We start from the raw sequence: 20,957 nt of genomic DNA, 5'->3' as shown, positions 1-20,957 counted from the left end.
AACCGTAAAACAGCGAAGTACGCACACGGAACGACCTGAAGTGGAGTGACCACATGAAACCAATCGTAGAAAAAGCAGATGCTAGACAAGTTCGTTAGAAAGCTTCTAAGGAAGTGCAATTTATACACGCAAGAGGTAACTTGCTGAATCCTCGTTCGATCGATTCATGATTTTTAGTAATCAGTCAAACCGTTACCTGGTAGGATCACTACAAGCGATGGAATGGGAGAAGAGCCAAGCGCTTCGTAATAGGTTTTGTTTACTGTATAGGGGCCTGTGGGTTGCTCATCCAAATCAAATGGCAAACGCTGAGAGCGAGGCGTAAGGAAACTGGGGAATTTTTATTGGTACAAGAAGCACCCTTCGTGACACACCGAAAGGTGCCATGCATTCTGTACCAAGGTCGGCTCCACGGATTTCTTCGTCCAGTGCGGAATTTTCTAGCACTCCCCTCCCCCTCACCGGCTTGCCACATCTTTTCATTTTCCGACAGTCAACCTTTTTCACGATGTCATTCGTCCATGACGTCTGATTTTCACGTATCACACTTAATCATACGCCTCTGTGAATACGCCTTTAACACCACAGCCAGATATGGGGTACCAGTCACTTAAACAGAAGTGGAACGTTTACAGTGTAATACATTTTGAGTTACAACTCCAAAATTAATTATGCAGCAAAATAGGTTATGTCACTCGCAGAGTAAACGATCATATTTCTTTGACAAAGAAATGATCAAATATTCGACAAATTTTTTTGACAAAGATCTCTGACGTGCCGCATATGGCTCTGAGCACTATGGGACTTAACATCTGGGATCATTAGTCCCCTAGAACTTAGAACTACTTAAACCTAACTAACCTAAGGACATCACACACATCCATACCCGAGGCAGGATTCGAACCTGCGACCGTAGCAGTCGCATGGTTCCGGGCTGAAGCGCCTAGAACCGCTCGGCCACCAACGGCAGGCATTGTCATGTTTTTCGTCAAATCTCAATATGGCTGATAACTTATTATGGGGTGCAGTTGCTAGTACCAGAAGTGCATTGGTGTGTATTTGGAATAAACGCGGCGAAAAAAGGAAACACACTTAGATGAAGACATTAGCCGTAGGTATTACGTCCAGATAGTAAAACCACTCAGAAAAATTTGTTACTAGAGCTGCAAGTGGAGGACGTCAAGTCTTACATATTAATTTATTACTGACGAACGGATGAGTATTTCAGTATTTGCTAAGTAACGTGGCTTCTCATATTACGAAACAGAATACTCTTGAGAAATGCTATACCTGCGGAAGACAGGCAAACTGGGACACAGATTTCTTGATGCAGGACGGAGCTAATCTAGTTTACAACACAGCAGTAGAATATCACATTGCACATTAACCATTATAGTTCCAGAAATGTGTGAAGCGATTTATAAAGCTGTGAAGGGGAATATGTAAAGGTAAATATTTGTTTAGTACACTGTATGAGCAGTAAGAACTTTTTATTTCTGAATAATTTAATTAATGGAATTAGTGTTCCAACAACTACAAAATTAATAAAAGAACGAAACAGATGAAGTGCTTTTTAACTTATAGCACCCGGAGTTCAAAAATAGACAAAGAATTAAGAGCTAAGAAAGAATTTTTTATTTTAGATAGTGACCACATTCTCTATTCTGGCTCGCTGAATAGGTGCCTGGATGTCTCCAGATGTAGAGGTGAGGAACTTCCACACATAAAGTTCCCTGTTACACCATCAAATTTCTTTGATGTAAATATCTGACATATCAGCTTTGACAAAAAAATATAGTGTAAAACTGGCCTAACTAAAGTCTGTTCACTTTTTCTGTTTCGCTCAGCGTGCTGTGCGAAACCTGTAGCAACCATCACAGTTTATTATTACAGGGAGTCCATAAAGTCTGGGAGCAATTTCAATTATTTATTGCGTAAGAACCAAACATTGTACAGATATAATGTCATTTTGAAGAGATACCCTGGAAGTTTTCTTTTCATGTATACCACCGCAGCGTAGTTTGGTAATTTGCCGATGGTCAGCAATAGTCGCAAACATAGCGAGTTCATGTGCTGAGCGAGCTTTCTGTTTTGGGAGTTCATGAAATGGTCTTTCGATCACCAGACCTCACTCCGTGTGACTTTTCTGTGGGGAAACAAATATCTGATTTATGTACCGCCTCTACCATGGGATGTGGCAGCGCTCCGGGAGAGAATACAGGAAGCGACTGCCACAGACTACGATGCCATGCTGGGACTGGTATGGCAAGAATTCTACTACCGTATTGAAGTCTGTGGGGTCACTTATGGTCCTCATATCGAATGTTTGTAGGAAAAAAACTTTCACAGTTTCTCTTCAAAATGCAATATGTATGACATCTGTACAATGTTTAGTTCTTGTGCAAAAATAATTGAAAGTGTTCCCAGACTTTATGTGCACCCTGTACATTGTCGACGGTATAGTCACTTCTGGCTGTACGAAGTAGGTCATACGACAGTGTGTAACGTATCTTATTTGTTGAAGTGTATAAATCGCCGGTGCATATTTAGTGTGTCCGTAGCACATAAGGGAGAAACGGATATTGTCGTATATCGAGAAGGTGCGCTTTCCGACATGCTACGAGCATAATTTATGACTCGAAACAGTTTCCATTTACTATAGCGAAAAGTAGCACGTACGCTACATCAAAAATACGATGAAACTAAGTAGACAGTACGTGCAATGCATTTTAGTTGCTTCAGTTCTAAAATAATGTTGGACAAGTTTTTTCCGTTGTTGTCTTCAGTCCAGAGACTGGTTTGATGCAGCTCTCCATGCTACACTATCCTGTGCAAGCTGCTTCATCTCCCAGTACCTACTGCAACCTACATCCTTCTGAATCTGCTTAGTGTATTCATCTCTTGGTCTCCCTCTACGATTTTTACCCTCCACGCTGCCCTCCAATGCTAAATTTGTGATCCCTTGATGCCTCAGAACATGTCCTACCAACCAGTCCCTTCTTCTTGTCAAGTTGAGCCACGAACTCCTTCTCCCCAATTCTAATCAATACCTCCTCATTAGTTACGTGATCTACCCATCTAATCTTCAGCATTCTTCTGTAGCACCACGTTTAGAAAGCTTCTATTCTCTTCTTGTCCAAACTATTTATCATCCATGTTCCACTTCCATACATGATTACACTCCATACAAATACTTTCAGAAACGACTTCCTGACACAAATCTATACTCGATGTTAACAAATTTCTATTCTTCAGAAACGCTTTCCTTGCCATTGCCAGTCTACATTTTATATCCTCTCTACTTCGACCATCATCAGCTATTTTGCTCCCCAAATAGCAAAACTCCTTTACTACTTTAAGCTTCTCATTTCCTAATGTAATACCACAGCATCACCCGTCTTAATTCGACTACATTCCATTATACTCGTTTTCCTTTTGTTGATGTTCATCTTATATCCTCCTTTCAAGACACTGTCCATTCCGTTCAGCTGCTCTTCCAAGTCCTTTGCTGTCTCTGACAGAATTACAATGTCATCGGTGAACCTCAAAGTTTTTATTTCTTCTCCATGGATTTTAATGCCTACTCCGAATTTTTCTTTTGTTTCCTTTACTGCTTGCTCAATATACAGACTGAACAGCATCGGGGAGAGGCTACAACCCTGTCTTACTCCTTTCCCAACCACTGCTTCCCTTTCATGTCCCTCGACTCTTATAACTGCCATCTGGTTTCTGTACAATTTTAAGTAGCCTTTCGCTCCCTGTATTATACCATCTTCCACCTTCAGAATTTGAAAGAGAGTATTCCAGTCAACATTGTCAAAAGCTGTCTCTAAGTCTACAAATGCTACAAAGTTGGTTTGCCTTTCCTTAATCTTTCTTCTAAGATAAGTCGTATGTTGGTATTGCCTCGCGTGTTCCAACATTTCTACGGAATCCAAACTGATCTTCCTCGAGGTCGGCTTCTACCAGTTTTTCCATTCGTCTGTACAGAATTCGCGTTAGTATTTTGCAGCTGTGACTTATTAAACTAATAGTTCGGTAATTTTCACATCTGTCAACATCTGCTTTCTTTGGGATTGGAATTATTATATTCTTCTTGAAGTCTGAGGGTATTTCGCCTGTTTCACACTTCTTGGTCACCAGATAGTAGAGTTTTGTCAGGACTGGCTCTCCCAAGGCCGTCAATAGTTCTAATGGAATATTGTCTACTCCGGGGGCCTTGTTTCGACTTAGGTCTTTCAGTGCTCTGTCAAACTCTTCATGCAGTATCATATCTCCCATTTCGTCTTCATCTACACCCTCTTCCATTTCCATAATATTGTCCTCAACTACATCGCCCTTGTATAGAGCCTCTATATACTCCTTCCACCTTTCGACTTTCCCTTCTTTGCTTAGAACTGGATTTCCATCTGAGCTCTTGATATTCATACACTTTGTTCTGTTCTTTACTTGTGGTGAGATAAGCCTCTACATCCTTACATTTGTCCTCTAGCCATCCCTGCTTAGCCATTTTGCACTTCCTGTCGATCTCATTTTTGAGACGTTTGTATTCCTTTTTGCCTGTTTCATTTAATGCATTTTTATATTTTCTCCTTTCATCAATTAAATTCAATATTTCTTCTGTTACCCAAGGATTTCTACTAGCCCTCATCTTTTTACCTAATTGATCCTCTGCTGCCTTCACTACTTCATCCCAAGAGATACCCTTTCTTCTTCTACTGTATTTCTTTCCCCCATTCCTGTCAATTGTTCCCTTATGCTCTCCCTGAAACTCTGTACAACCTCTGGTTCTTTCAGTTTATCCAGGTCCCATCTCCTTAAATTCCCACCTTTTTGCAGTTTCTTCAGTTTTAATCTACAGTTCATAACCAATAGATTGTGATCAGAGTCTATATCTGCCCCTGGAAATGTCTTCCAATTTAAAACTCTGTGCAAAATTCTACCAGGCGGCTTCCTCTTTCATTTCTTAGCCCCAATCCATATTCACCTACTACGTTTCCCTCTCTCCCTTTCCCTACTACCGAATTCCAGTCACCCTGACTATTAAATTTTCGTCTCCCTTCACTATCTGAATAATTTCTTTTATTTCATAATACATTTCATCAATTTCTTCGTCATCTGCAGAGCTAGTTGGCATATAAACTTGTACTACTGTAGTAGGCGTGGGCTTCGTGTCTATCTTGGCCACAATAATGCGTTCACTATGCTGTTTGTAGTAGCTTAACCGCACTCCTATTTTTTATTCATTATTAAACCTACTCCTGAATTACCCCTATTTGATTTTGTATTTATAACCCTGTATTCACCTGACCAAAAGTCTTGTCCCTCCTGTCACCGAACTTCACTAATTCCCACTATAACTTTAACCTATCCATTTCCCTTTTTAAATTTTGTGACCTACCTGCCCGATTAAGGGATCTGACATTCCACGCTCCGATCCGTAGAACGCCAGTTTTCTTTCTCCTGATAACGACGTCCTCCTGAGTAGTCCCCGCCCGGAGATCCGAATGGGGGGCTATTTTACCTCCGGAATATTTTAGCCAAGAGGACGCCATTATCATTTAATCATACAGTAAAGCTGCATGCCCTCGGGAAAAATTACGGCTGTAGTTTCCCCTTGCTTTCAGCCGTTCGCAGTACCAGCACAGCAAGGCCGTTTTGGTTAGTGTTACAGGGCCAGGTGAGTCAATCATCCAGACTGTTGCCCCTGCAACTACTGAAAAGGTTGCTGCCCCTCTTCAGGAACCACACGTTTGTCTGGCCTCTCAACAGACACCCCTCCGTTGTGGTTGCACCTACGGTACGGCTATCTGTATCGTTGAGGCACGCAAGCCTCCCCACCAAAGACGAGGTCCATGGTTCATAGAATACGAGCAATATACTTACAGAGCATTTAAATCTAGCAGATCATACACGGATTCGGAAACTGTAACAAATAGACATGAGTCCACAGAATACCACACGACGAAACCAGCTCCTGTTTCATACTAAACAAAAACAAATATGTACTCATTTACCCCACCCAATATCACGGCTCTTGCGATACTGACGTTTTGGCGTTCAGTGGTGGGTACATTTGACGTGTAGCGTAAGCGCTTGGTAGAAACAGAGTTGTCAACACTGCCAAAAACAATCTTTGCTATTTTGAAAGACACCAATTTCTAAAGACAGACACACACAAATCTAAACTGTACTCAAGGCGTGTTCGAGAACACTTTTCTACACAAGCAATTTGTCATTTGGTTCCCCCTCCCTCACTCCTTTTCCCGTATACTCCGCCTGTGTCCCCCCCCCCCCCCCCCCGCCCTTCGCTAATAGCGTATCGCTGTACAGACACCAGATGGCAGTTAAAAGAGTAGAGGGGCGTGAGAGGGAAGCAGTGGCTGAGAAGGGAGTGAGACATGGCTGTAGCCTATCCCCGGACGTTATTGAATCTGTATATTTAGCAAGCAGTAAACGAAACAAAAAAATAATTTGGAATAGGAAGGTCCATAACCGGTTCCGATACATTGCAACGACTGGCGACCCTAGGTAAAGAGGAGAGACGGTTTCGTCTACAAGACTGCAGGCGGTACACTTCCTGTGGAGTAAGTGGTATTTCTAATGTTATGTCAACTGAAAAAAGAGAGAAGAATAATGCGAAAAATCTTTACAGTTTCTCTGCACATGCAGCTGGAGTATCTTTCAGGTGCTTCCTAATGTGTATACAATGGGCAAATGGGTCCTCAAGCGTCTTAAGGGCCGGACCTACGCAAAGATCAGATAATCGCGGATCTAGGTCGACGTGATTAAAGTGCGCGCCGAGAGACCTGGATCGCCGGTGGTCTCTTCGGTAGATTTAGTAAACAAAAAGCAATAATTGTAATTTGAAAACAAAGATGCACTGTCGCTAGAGTAGGTTGACCCATTGTTGAGTTCATCTGGAGTGCGATTGTCGCAACTGCTGTATAGTAGGGAAGGAAGAGTATGTGAAAGAGTCGATCAATTGGCGTTTCAAATTATTTAGATAAAGCGATTAATCACCTCAAATAATTGTATACGAATAATCAATTATTCGATTGTAGTGTTCTGTTTTTACTTTCAAGTTCAAAGCATTCCCATAATATTATTTATCATGTCCGCCCCCATTGCAGAGTGGTCAGCGTGACAGATTGCCGTCCTACGGGCCCGGGTTCGATTCCCAGTTGGGCTGGAGATTTTCTTCAGGGGTGTTGTGTTGTTTTCATCATTTCATCCCCATCCGGCGCGCAGGTCGCCCGATATGGCGTCGAATGTAATAAGACCTGCACGAAGGGGGCCGGACCTGCCCCGCAAGAGGCCTCCCGGCCAATGGCGCCAAACGCTCATTTTCATTTCCATTATTTATCATAAAAGCTGTGTTCGGCAAAAATTAAAGCTGTTCAAATGAGCACTGTGGGACTTAACATCTGAGGTCATCAGTCCCCTGGATCTTGGAACTACTTAAACCTAAGTAACCGAAGGATGTCACATACATCCATGCCCGAGGCAGCATTCCAACCTGCGTCCGGAGCGGTCGCGCGGTTCCAGACTGAAGCGCCTAGAACCGCACGGCTACAACGGCCGGCTAAAGCTGTTCCACTACACTTCGAATACGAGTGCAATATGTCGAATTCTGAATTAGAAAATAACAGCTACAAAAATGGGCAGTTTTAGGCAATAATTTACTGTTAGCGTTCTTCTATGAACGTTTCAGTTCATTTCATCATAGACGTTAAACGTTTCGATTTACGATCTGCAAAACCACTTTCTCAATAGAAGAAAGAATTGAAATTGTGGAAGCATATGTGAAAGCAGGTACGATTAAGGAAACTCGCAAAATTTTCAGTCTAAGTATCCGAATAGAGGACTACCAGCAAAGAGAGCAATAAAGAGTCTGTATAAGGCGAAATGCGTATGGCACTAAAATTGTGTTTTATTCAGTTGCTGTCAGACGGTTACCGTAATATCACACACAACTGAGGAAGACAGGACTACAAAAGTTGAAGTAGTCTGTATAAGAACTAGCGCTGCTGCGGATTTGTGCAAAAAGTAAAACGACAAAAAATTCCTTCGATTCTAACACCAGAAGTTACTGCAGGCACTCGCCGAAGAATTTATTCAGATCCCAAAGAAGTCTACATGTAAATTGCCCGAACAGGGGCTTATAAGTAGGAGCTGCCAGCGGATATTCAAATTCTTAATTTGAAGCCATATGGTGAGACGGTTTTGCAGCAATTAGGGGAGGATGACGGGGAGAAACGGATGTGTAAATTACTGCACGTGGTTTTTGAATATCACAAATGATGGTTTGTTAGAACGTTTCCATTACATCATGAGTGATGATCATGGTTTTATTTTTCTGGTCATGTGAATTCACGGAAGACGAGGTACTGAACAGAGAACCCTAATACTACAACCACTCCATGGTGAAAATATCGGTGTTTGGTGCGGTGTAACAGGAAGGTGCATCATTGGACCGATATTTTTTGACATTACCCTCAACACGATTGCATATATGAAAATTTCTGAAACATTCTGTGCTGTACTCACTAAATATGAAAAACAATACTACTACTTCCCGCACGATGGGGCAACATGTCACACGTCCAACGTATCCCTGGAACGAATGCAAGAAGTCTTCACTGACATACTGTCAACAAACATTTATGGCCACCACGTTCGCCAGATCTAACATGTGATTTTGTCCTATGGGGATACTTCAGCAGCAACGCCTATGAAACGAATGCACACACAATACCGGAACTGAAAGACATCAGCCGAGAAGTTGACGCCATCGAATTCCGAACTTTACGCTGCATGTGTATTTATGCTTAGACGTGCACAGCTGTGTATTTATGTTGCAGGTAGATACTTTCAAAATCATCTGTAAATGCATTTTACACTTTTTACATTGTAAATAAATGGTTATTGCACTACAATTCTTAGTTTCTGCGATTTCACTGCATTTCCTTTAAGCTTACACGTGCTACTTATCTGTGCCACACTGTACTTTCTTTTTGTGACTAAGCGTAGTTGATTAAGTTTTATGAATTACATAAGTGGCATTTTTATTTTTTTGTATATCTATATTCCGACTGATAATGTTTTTAACACATATATTTTGGTGAATATGATTCTGGTTGATGCAGCTCTCCATGCTACTCTATCCTGTGCAAGCCTCTTCACCTACGAGTAACTACTGCAACCTACATCCATCTGAATCTCTTTATTGTATTCATCTCTAGGCCTCTGCAATGTTTAGACTACACGCTTCCCTCCAATACTAAACTGGTGATCATTTGATGCCTCAGAATGTGTCCTACCAACTGATCCCTTCTTATACTCAAGTTGTCCCACAAATTCCTCTTCTCCGCAGTTCTATTCAGTACCTACCCATCCGATCTTCAGCAGCACCACATTTCAAAAGCTTCTATACTCTTCTTGTCTAAATTGTTTACCATCCATGTTTCATTTCCATACAAATACTTTCAGAAATGATTTCCTGACAAATCTATACTTGATGTTGACAAATTTCTCTTATTCAGAAACGCTTTCCTTGCCATTGCCACTCTACGTTTTATATCTTCTCAACGTCGACCATCCTCAGTTATTTTGCTGCCCACATAGCAAACATCTACTACCTTAAGTGTCATTTCCTAATTCCCTCAGCACCACCTGATTTAATTCTACTACATTCCATTATCCTCGTTTTGCTTTTGTTGATGTTCATCTTATGACCTCTTCTCATTGAACTGCTTTTCCAGGTCCTTTGCTGTGTGACAGAATTACAATGTCATCAGCAAACCTCGACATTTTTCTTTCTTCTCCCACTTCAATTTTTTCTTTTGTTTTCTTTACTGCCTGCTCAGTATACAGATTGCGTAACATTGGGGATAGCTAGAGTCCGGTCTCACTCCGTTATCACCGAGTGCTTCCCTTTCATGCCCCTTGAGTCTTATAACTGCCGTCTGGTTTCTGTACAAATTGTAAACAGCCTTTCACTTCCTATATTTTATCCCTGCCACCTCCGGAATTTGAAAGAGGATGCTCATAAGCACCAAAATTTTTTTGTAGGTGAGCTGAGATTCTCTAATTTATGTAATCTTTTCCCGCAGTCTTGAATGGCAAGCTGTTGCTGTGTTCAGTATCTTATAAAATAGCATTTCAGATGCAACAGAGGAATCCACTATTCCCAAATATTTATAAGCCACACTATGCAGAACAGGATACACTGTCTTCCCAGAATTTCAGAGGAGATGGTTTTTTGTTGATTACAGATTGGTGAAAGTTGAACCTCACATACTAAATCTTGGATAAGTACTCTTGTTATGACGGAAATCTGCTCCAATTGTACTGAAACTAATGCCTCATGAATGTCCAATAAATCATTTTCTACAGTGGCCAGTCACTGCACCTGCGATTGTTCAGCTTTGACTACTTTGAGTCTTCTGCTTCTGAACAATGGCATTTAGCATGCTAATCAGGGTTGGGATATCAGATAGTGATACATAGAAATATCAATTATTGGAGAGTGTTAAGTTATAGTTTTAATCTATATTTGTCCAGATGATATATCTGTAGTATCGGTATTTTGTGGCGATACAAATGGATAGCATCAACACCACCATCATCATCTCATAACTCAACCCTTTTTTCTTTTTAACATTCAAATAGCTATGTACGAACAGTAACTACAGTTTTTTACTGTGAAGTTGTTACAGAATTTTTGAATAGTTAATTTATATTTTTGTAGCCTCCTCTCACTCAAAAGTAATGTTGGCAGAAATGTAATCCTTGTAACCTCTTCTGTTTGTATTCTTCACTGAATGTTGTGTGTTTTTGTAGAGATTTTGCAGTTTGAAAAAAAAAAAAAAAAGGAAAATGGAATGGCTCTCAAAACTGATGTGTTATGGCATTTTATGCCAAATGATAGCAGAGGTAAGTGCAATTACTGTGAGAAGGTACTCAAAATCCTTTTACACCACAAACTTAAAAGCTCATTTGAATTCCCAGCATCTGAAAACCTATGATCAGGGGCAGATGGCTATGGGCTCGTTGATGAAAATTCGACCGTAGTTAAAGAATACAAGTCATAAAACAATTCCCATGGTAAAAAATATGTGGAATGAAGTTGGAGTTGTAGCCTAAGGGCCTTTAGCAATGAAACTAAGATGATATGTATGTTTTTCCTTGTAATTAGTAATAAATTTGTTTAAGTTATTAATGAAGAAATTCTTTAAAGTCTTATTGGAGTAATGACCAAGTGTTTTCAAAAACTAGTGAGCATGTCAATCTTCACACTTAGAATTTTATTGGAACCAAGATTCGAAGAGGCCTAATTTTCAAACCCTGTTGTTAAGGCTGACATTTTGAGGAAACTGAATAAGATGTTGACTGAAGCCAACAAGCAAACAGGAATCTTCAGACTTGGACAGATGTTGCTGCTTCACCAGATGTCTTAATAACAATATAATTGAAGGGGAGTTAGAAAGGGGAAAAATTGTTTTTCAAACTTTCGGATTTTTTATCTCATTATAAAATTTGCAATTTTCCGAATAAAATGATTATATATAAAAGCAAACACTGTGTTCAACATGTGGCTTGCGAAGTTACAGACAATGAAATACATGAAATTCTTCAGTATCTAGAGAAACACTCATTAGTGCTTCGAAGATTAAAATAAAGCATTGTGATACAGTGTTTTCTCAAAATAAAAGTGATGTAAATGATAGGTCAGGTTATATTGCGATAGATTTACAGATCCTAACAAGTGTGTTAGGTAAATATGTGTTGTAAAATATGTGGCGGGCCAGTTTACATGAAGACAGTGAACTAAAGAAGAACATAATGTTAAGAACATTTAAAATTATTTACAACATACAAAAAGTACCCAAAATTTTAACTGTGTAGTTAAAAAATTGTATTTCCGAAATCAGTTACTGAAATGCCATTACTGTAGTTCAGTAGACTCAGAACATAAAAATTTCATGTCGATGGCTACAGTGGTTCCTGAAATACAGGGAAGCCAAGTAACTAAGATTAACATTGTCGGGATAGGGTGTTCCTACTCCCCTTAATATAACAAAATCTAATCTGTTAAAATATGCTTATTAATAACAAAATAAAGAAACAAAAAATTATTACATTTTTAGATATAGAATTTTCCCTGTGGAGTGGCCACCACAATATCGTGCAAGAACTATGAAAGCTAAAAAACTCTATACATTGAAGACACTTCCTAGAATTATCAGTATATTTATTAATTATGAGTGTTACCCTCTGGGCAGTTGGAAAATAATTGATTCACAATCCAGAAGGAAATAACTCAAACTAGAAAAAACTATTTTCAAAAGCAGGTGAAGTTATTTCTGCTCAAAGTAGACTAACTGCAGAAAACGTTAATAAACTGATTTTTGATGTTTTTTTCTGTTTCTTTTTCACTAGCTGCATGCATATTTTTTGCTAAGCTCTTTCTATTTGCATGTAAAATTATGTATAATTAATGATTTTCTTTAATTTTTTTGGCAATTCATAAAACCCACTCCTCACAGTTTTAAAAGAACACATGAATCATGAGTTACAATCTGAATTATAAAGCTAACTTTCTGGCACCGATATATCGAAATGGGGATGTTTTTCATTCGATTAGTCGTCGGCGTCGGTATTTTGTACGACGTTATATCGTATATCGATAGTTATCTACTGATGCAATAGTGCTAACTGATGAAGTTCCTGCCACGCCATGAGATCTTGAAGCGAGGTTCTAAATCGTTCATAATGCCAATAGTTTGGTCTTCTCAACGTTCTGAGAGCGTCTTTCGTATGTTTTTTGATGATTTTCTTCGAGCCATTTACGTTATGGTGTCGAAATATCGTTTTCATTCTTGAGTCATAATTGTGCCCACTAACTTTCTTGGCAACATGTAAAGAAATGGCATTACTTACTGTTATGTAATAAGGCTTTGTTACAGATTAAATCCGACTGGTTTACGGCGGGCGGGGAGCAGAGGAAGGACGATGTGACCGCCGAATGGGGAAGGGGCGTGAAAGGCGATATGTTTACTTATTTCTGTCCAATGCTGATAGTTCAAGGGTTCGCGCGCTTCCTGCCGATCAGCAGGTATGGTACAAATTACGACAGAAATGATGTTTGGTTAAAGATCAGAGACATTCACACACACGTATTACGTTATTTCCGAACTGACACACAACACAAGACTTCGCCATGCTACTTAAGAGCCACCACTAGATGTCGGTGTCCGTATTTTGTGCGACGTTAAATTGTATATCGATACTTCTCTACAGATGGAATGGTGCTACCTGCTGAAATACCTGCCATGCCATGAGATCTTGAAGCGAGGATCTAAATCGTGCATAAAGCCAATAGTTTGGCTTGTGCCGATGTTACACGTAAAATATTAGGAGGCAGAGACGGACTTCTTACCGTAATCTAACTATATGAGAAATTAAACATCCAACAGGCATGAAAACAAAAAAAGAAAAAGAAAAACTGAAATACTGTTTGGCATATCCATGGTCGATTACCAGAATAATTAAGTTGAATCGTCCTTAGTGTATAGTTGTGTTACACATTGATTGTTGTCTAAGTCAGACGGAAATTTTAACACCATTAAAGGAAAGCGTCAGTGGTGATCAAACGTATGGCAACAGTGGTCATAAAGTTAAAAGTGAGGATGTCATTGCTGGGTCTGGAGATGAAAAGGCATTAAAGACGCGGCCTTGTGATAGTAGCATGGAACTTTCTACGTGCGCTTTTCAAATAAAAAGGCTAGACACCGCGGAAGTCGAGCTGTTCCTTCCCACGCACCTATATAGTTTCGGTTTTCACATCAAAGATAGCTTAAATGCGGAGTCCATAATATGTTTCTTTGAAGTAATTCCATTATTTATACATTATTTTGTAATATGGGATTTAATTTTCTGGGGCAACAAAAATTTAGGACACTAAAATAGTCAAAAGTTTGCCCTAGGATATCGTACTCTGGAAATCCGACAACGATCTCATTTCTTAGCAAGAACTCAAGTTAACATTTTGTAGGAAGCAACAGCGTTGTCAGTTGGCACTCTGACAAGCACGATAATTATAACCAATATCTTTTCGGTGTTGTATACACGCAACACTAAGTTTCCTGTAATTTACTTTTTCGCGAAGAGTTAGATTAACTGCGAAATATGAAAAACAAAACTTCTGAATGCCTTTTAACACTTGCGTGATGAGTTTTGTATGATACGTTTATTTTGACCGCATTTTGTGAAAAACTGTGTTGCGTGTACGTAGCTCTGGGAAGAAATGGCTTCAGTAGAGCTTAATGCAACATCATCCACCGACTATTTTTAAGTGCGTAAATTAATTTCATAGCTGGCATTGTGTAAGAAATTGTTGCCGCTTGACCTCTTCTTCCCTAGCAGCCCAGTGATGCAGAGGCAATATGCCACCTCGCCCTGGAAAACAAAACTCTTGTCCTCTGCGTGCGCCTTCATTCCGTGTTCTATAGTACACGAAGTACGGGATTCGCACTGCAGCGTAAGATATTATCGACTGGATGCTCCAAGGTTGTCCGCGGACTGGGTGCCTTGCCAACAGTGTGAGCCGCTGCGCAAGATTCCTACAGAGCTTCTGTGGTCGTCGAATCTTCACAGCGGATCTGGACAAGCCGTGTCTACTGACGACCACACCGCGGCAGCACGTTTTCATGAAATCAAAAATAACTGCGCACTATATTTCCTGCACGGTCACTGGCTCGCAATAAGGGACGCATGTACGGTCATTACACTATATCCAATTACGTTGAAAGAGCCTGTACGTCTCAGCCTGTAATTTAACAATTAGTTCTGGTTTCCTAAGCAACACATGATGCAAATCTTGGAATACAATAAACTTAATTCCAGTCCCTGTATAACATCTCAAAATGGGGTTACCGTGGAACTTCGTTATCTGGGTTAAGTGGGACCGTAGCTCATATGGATTATCGGAAACCTAGAAATTCAGAAAAAATTAGAATGACAAGGGTTGAGTGTCAAAGTTTTTTCGCGTAAGCATATGAATTACGTATTTCCTCAAATTTTATCAGATACTGAACAAAGTGAGCGTTATACACTGAAATAATAATTTTTTGTGAGCCATATCCGTACCTTGTACCACAACATTACGCACGCGTTTTAATTGTTGTTGTAATAGTAATCCGTGGGTCACTTTTACACGGATGTTGTAGATGTCCTGGTATTATAACTTAACAATAACGTAATTCAGATGTACAGGCATTTACATATTTAACAGATTTAGTATGACAAGGAGGGGACAAGTAGTCAGCCATGACCTTATAAATAGGTACCAGCCCGGCATTTGTCTAGAGTGATTTAGGGAAACTATTCAGAACCTAACTCAGGATAGTCGTATGAGAAACCTCCATCAATGCAAATACAGGGTCAGCTTTCTTAAAAAACAATAGTATCTCTGTCTGTGTCAATGTCTTCAGATTGTTCACTAATTGTTAGCTAACACATCACAATCGTCAATGTTTGCAGCGGAAGAAATGGCAGTTACTTAATTACAAATCCTCGTTATTTCGTGGCCAGTCATTTACGTCATTAACACCTGTATACAAGCACCTTGGAACGCCTGAAAAGTCTAACGATCTCACACGGGTCGACGTTTCCACCAGTTTCTTTATTCAGTGTGCAAACTGCGTCTGTGGACTCAAATGGTTGGCCATAATTTTTCCCGGGGCATCCTCTGCACCGCATCTAAATTTATGTTCATGGACACTACCACCTTCCTTCTCTTCGATGTCACTTTACACTCACAACCATTGGTAGCAATACAGAACTGTACAACTCACAATCCACGTTGACTTGTTAAGCGACACCACACCAAGATCAGTGTATGGCAGTTGGGCACTGGCTACATTTAAATTTATTGTCGTCGTTCATTGTGGCTGCTACTTCTTTCGGAGCATAAAAAAAAAAAAATCGTGTGACCCGGAGGTCCGGATTAATGTGATGCAACCTCAGTTTCTTCCGGCGTATTTGTTCAACAGTCCATGAGTGTACTGCCGGTTCATAGTCCGTCAGCGCACACGACGATGGCGACATGACTGATCGCCGAAATGTGCCCGTTGGACACTGACTAGGCAGTACATCTGTGGGTTGTCCGATCAAGGATAACGTTCCGCCGTATTAAATCTGCGAGAGTAAATACACGACCACAACAGTTAACAACGTCTAGTCACAACGCAAACACGTGTCAAAACCCTGAACAACCACCTTTTGCAGCGCCGACCGCTGCGAGACGCACAGAAAGTGCGTGTACGAGGTCCAGGAAGGTACCGTCGGGGATGTTGTGTCACGCCGACTCCAGTGCCGTTGTCAGCTGCGCTAATTTCCTCAGTTGAGGGCCCATGGCGCGCACAGACCGATCGAGGCGGTCCTACAGATTTTCAGTTGGGTTTAAATCTGGGAAATTTGGTGGCCAGGAGAGTATAGTACACTCATGCTGGTGCTCTTCAAGCTACGCATGTACACTGAGCTATGTGCCTTGTTGCATTGTCCTGCTGGTAGGTGACATTGTTCTGAGGAAAAACAAACTGCATGTGAGGGTGGACATGGGCCCCAAGGACACATGCATACTTGTGTTAATCCATTTTCCTTTCTAGAATGACGAGATCACCCACGAAAACATTCCTCAAACCGTATCGCTACCTCTTCCAGACTGGTTCCTTCTGAATGCTGGAGGGTGTTTGCTTTCAGATGTTTCATGCCATTCATGGCAAAGGCCACCTGTTCCGATGGAGCATAAAACGTTATTCATCAGCAAAAGCCACCTATTGCCACTTAGTGGGCGCCCAGAATTGCGAAAGAATGCTGTCATTTGTGTTCTACTTATGTGCTGTGACAGGGGAATGTGACAGTCAGTGATGTCTATAGGAGAACAATGTCCCTCTTCGAGCAAAAGAAAGCTCACAGAGAGAAGTTGAGGTAATTATGTATGTACTAAACTGAGTACCTGCGGGGCAGGATGCTCCAGGGACATTATACAAAAGTGAAGCACACTGACCATTTAAGTTAATGACTCTGAAGTGTGTACACACACACACACACACACACACACACACACACACACACACACACAAGTGCAGAACCTTGTGAAACTGTAAAGTAGAAAGGACAAGCTTTCATCCCCTAGAAAAGTATTATGTGCATCTGTCTTGTGTTCACATGCCAGAAGCACACAAAGCAATTAATACAGAAGAAGTTATTGACTCACTTCGACACCAATCCTGTGAACAACATATATTACTGTTTTTTTCAGTTGCTCTTTCAGTTTGACCAATTTTCATTGACAATATTTTGACAACTGACCCGTAGTCATCTTCGTCAAATGGTGCAAATGATGACCTTATGTGTGTTTTGTAACACGATTCCTATAAAAGTAACTAGGGCAATTAAGACATCGAAAAAAGTAATCCTGGAACCAGTTGAAGACAATCATCTTTTGGCAGCCACATCAAGAACACCTCTGAAATCACACTTTCATTACATCTCTGATTTTACCTGATACATACATACTAAAAAAATGGGACAGGAAAAGAAAAAATACAGGTGGAGAGTGAAAATCATGATTAAATCTACCCGAGGGAGGATAACTCTATGCAGAGATTGCATAAACCGTTGACAATAGCCAACGTGCTGTCAATTTTAAAATCTAAGTATTAATAACATAGACAAATTGTATATCTGAGAAAGGCTGAGAGATTCTTAATAGCACAGTAAAATAACAAGGCAATTAATATTCAAGCCAGATATGGAAATACCAAATATTCCCGTATGTATATCTCTAACCATGAAGGCTCATAACTACCTCTGAATTCAACATCTGAAATCCACAAAATAATTCTGTCAATGAAATTTTTGAGTACAAGTACATAAAATTATTTGGCAAACCAGTATTAGAAACCCAAAGACTTGCATTTTCATCAGCAATGCTCACTTTGTACAGCATTCAATGATGCTGCTCTGCCTACTACACAAGCTTAATCCACCAGGGTCCATCTCATAGTAGTACTAACTCCTATGTTACAGACAATTGATGTTGGTGATGAATATTCTTAGCATGTGAGTTTTTCAGGTAAGCCTCTCAGAATGATTCAAAGATTCATTACTGTGGTACACAGTCCACTTTCAAACAGAGCTGTACAGTGGTGGTCCTGCATCACTGGCAGAAATAAGTAACAATACAGTTTGTGTGCTTCAGGGTAATAAGACAACCTTCAAGTGTGGAAAGAATACTTATCACTGATAATGCCATTAATTTGTTCCACTGGATATTTCAAAACAAAAATTGTTAGAATGTATACTTTAAAGATAACAAGCTTATTCATACTCTGGAAGCAGTCAAGTTCTACATTTCCCTACTACACTCTAATAATGTTATCCATCTCCGAACACCCAGTAAACAAAATCATTGCTACCTTTGGTCTCTACAATACATGCAGGGTTGGGAGAAGTAAATGTTTTATGCAAATGCAGAATAGGGCTGCAAATTTTTTCACAGTGATGTTGAGTGCTTTGCCTGCTTACTTAGTAAACTACTGAATGTACTCATTTACTGCACTGTTAAAATTGACTCCACAAACAGTGTAACTTTTTCTTATGAAGACTTCCAAAAGTCGTGCTCAACTTATCCTATAGCCAATGCACAGTAATTTATACACATTAGTTATTCTTTGTATGGATACTTTTGTTTATTTCGTATTATACATGATATTTTATAGGAGTATTGTACAGGAAATTTATGAATCACATGGCCTGTAACTTTCAGTTATTTTCTACTTCAAATCTATGCCCCAAAAACTTTGAAGTTTTTTTCAATAATTCTTACACATGTTAACCAACACCTCAATCTCATTCTCCAACCGTGTGCTCGCCCTGCCATTCTATTTCATCTTCCTTTCATCAAAAGTGATGAATTTGCTGATATTGGTGACTAAAACGTACTATTGCAACACAGTATCACATAAAATAATTTTCACACTATGTTGTACCATACACATTTCATTATACGCATTACATCATTCCCTTTGTTTCAGCTGGGTAACAGAACTACTACAAACGCTGTACTCTGTAAATAGCTCTTAGCCTTTCTATTTTGCTTTATCTTGATTCTTTACACAATTACGCAAAATTGGTAATTAACATTTATTTTGGATGTGAAGAATCAATAAATCGGTCTGCAGAGCTGTTGACACAGTTCCATACACTAGGTGTTATCTGGTTCTGCAGTACCACCAGAGATATGTCAAAATCTTGTGAAGACATGACAGTTGCGCAGAAGTACTCCTATGAAACAGATGACTAATGAGTTCAGTACCCAATCATGCTAACATCCTCCTGCATTTCTTCAACCAAGATATCTAAGCATACGAAGAATATTTTGGATCTGTGTATACCAATAACAACAATAATAATTTGGTTAGCCACCAGTCTAGAACCACTTAATCTAACCACAACAAGAGGAAAATACTGAAGACTATCTTCCTGTATCTGTCCTCGCCAATATGTGACCAGACAAACATTACAGCATTGTTACAAATGAGCCCTTGCAACAGCAGCTTTTAATGCCATAGAAATAAGCTTCATAGCAAAATGCAACATTTGATACTTTATCATTAGGGCTTACCTTTAACAACTTAAAATGAAATCAGCTCCCTAGCATGATACTGCGGCTCAAATATGCAGTGGAATACAAGTGAAAGTAATAAAAGATGGTTCCAAAATAGTAGGACCATGGCAGAAGCAAACTCGTATTAAGTGGTAAGAGTAATGTGTTGTTACCCCTCCCCTTTGCAGTTAGCCTACCATCAAACAGTTACCATATTTATACAAAAAGGCAGATTAAATATGATATGGTGACAGGCATTACACTATGTTACAGGCTAGTCTGTTTCCAGCACTTTTATTTTGCATTCACACTCATTAGCTTTGCCATCACAAAACCTGTCAGCTTCAAAAGCAACCTTCATTCTGACCTACACTTCAGATCAGTGCCAGCACGATTAAAACCTGGGAGGAGCCATTGTCAAACCCTAGCCTAGTCAAAGAATTATGCACTTAAACTGAGCTGTATAGGTCTCTACCAAAATTCAAGTATTTTTACTACTGCAAAATACAATAACACAATGTCCTCCATAAAAACATTTTACTTTATAACCCATTTTTTTTAGTAACACTTAGCAAAATTTGTGAATATACTTAAGAGAATTACATTTTCACATTGCTAATCAATGAGACGGTACTTACCTCCCGCATTCCGTGAGCATTCAGTATAGCTGCAAGCAGTTTTGTCTCGGCTTGTACAGTTTTGTAAGTCATATGTAGCTCATTTGCCGGTGGATCAACGGGCGGGTTTGACAATGCACAGCAGCGAAACTGGAGTACTGCATTTTTTGGACCCCCGACAGTCCATTTGAGACATTCTTCACCACAGTTTTTTTCAGGACTACAAAAGTTGTCTATTTCAGATGGATGGTTACTGTATCTATTCACAAATAAACTATAATAATTGGAACTGGTGGTAAGATGATTGTGGTCAAAATAATAAAATTGTAATATATCAAAAAAACCTTGTAATTATGTATCAGAGAAAAAAAGTGTCTACCAGCCATTTTCTCAAACAGAAGCCCACAGAGGTGTTTAGACAGACCAAATGAAATTGTTTTTCAATTCCTGTTTGAAGAAATAATGACACTTCTTTCTCACTAAACACGTAGAACAGAAAACGAGGTGTTGAGAAGCTAACAGACAAGCACACAGAAATGGAAAATTATCAACTGTGCTGTCAAACAAAGACCTTCAAAGATACCGACTTCTTTGCCACCCAAAAAACACTGTTCTTTTACATATTTCGCATGTAATACATCTGAATGTACTGCATAAAAAGT

At 39.7% G+C, this 20,957-nt stretch overlaps 1 protein-coding gene across 2 annotated transcripts in view; it reads right to left on the bottom strand.

Moving 5' to 3' along the window:
- LOC124803400 (tubulin polyglutamylase TTLL5-like) overlaps positions 1-20,957 on the bottom strand; it is a 220,037-nt gene that overhangs the window by 197,170 nt on the left and 1,910 nt on the right. Inside the window, exon 3 of one of the 2 annotated variants that reach the window (XM_047264587.1) lies at positions 20,317-20,554. In XM_047264587.1, coding sequence (XP_047120543.1) covers positions 20,317-20,554 — 238 coding nt within the window. The remainder of the gene's footprint in view (positions 1-20,316; positions 20,555-20,957) is intronic. The other variant, XM_047264595.1, reaches the window with a different exon arrangement.

The sequence above is a fragment of the Schistocerca piceifrons genome, chromosome 1 (assembly GCF_021461385.2).
Source record: "Schistocerca piceifrons isolate TAMUIC-IGC-003096 chromosome 1, iqSchPice1.1, whole genome shotgun sequence".
Taxonomy (NCBI): Eukaryota; Metazoa; Arthropoda; class Insecta; order Orthoptera; family Acrididae; genus Schistocerca; species Schistocerca piceifrons.
This window is presented reverse-complemented; position numbering and strand designations above follow the sequence as displayed.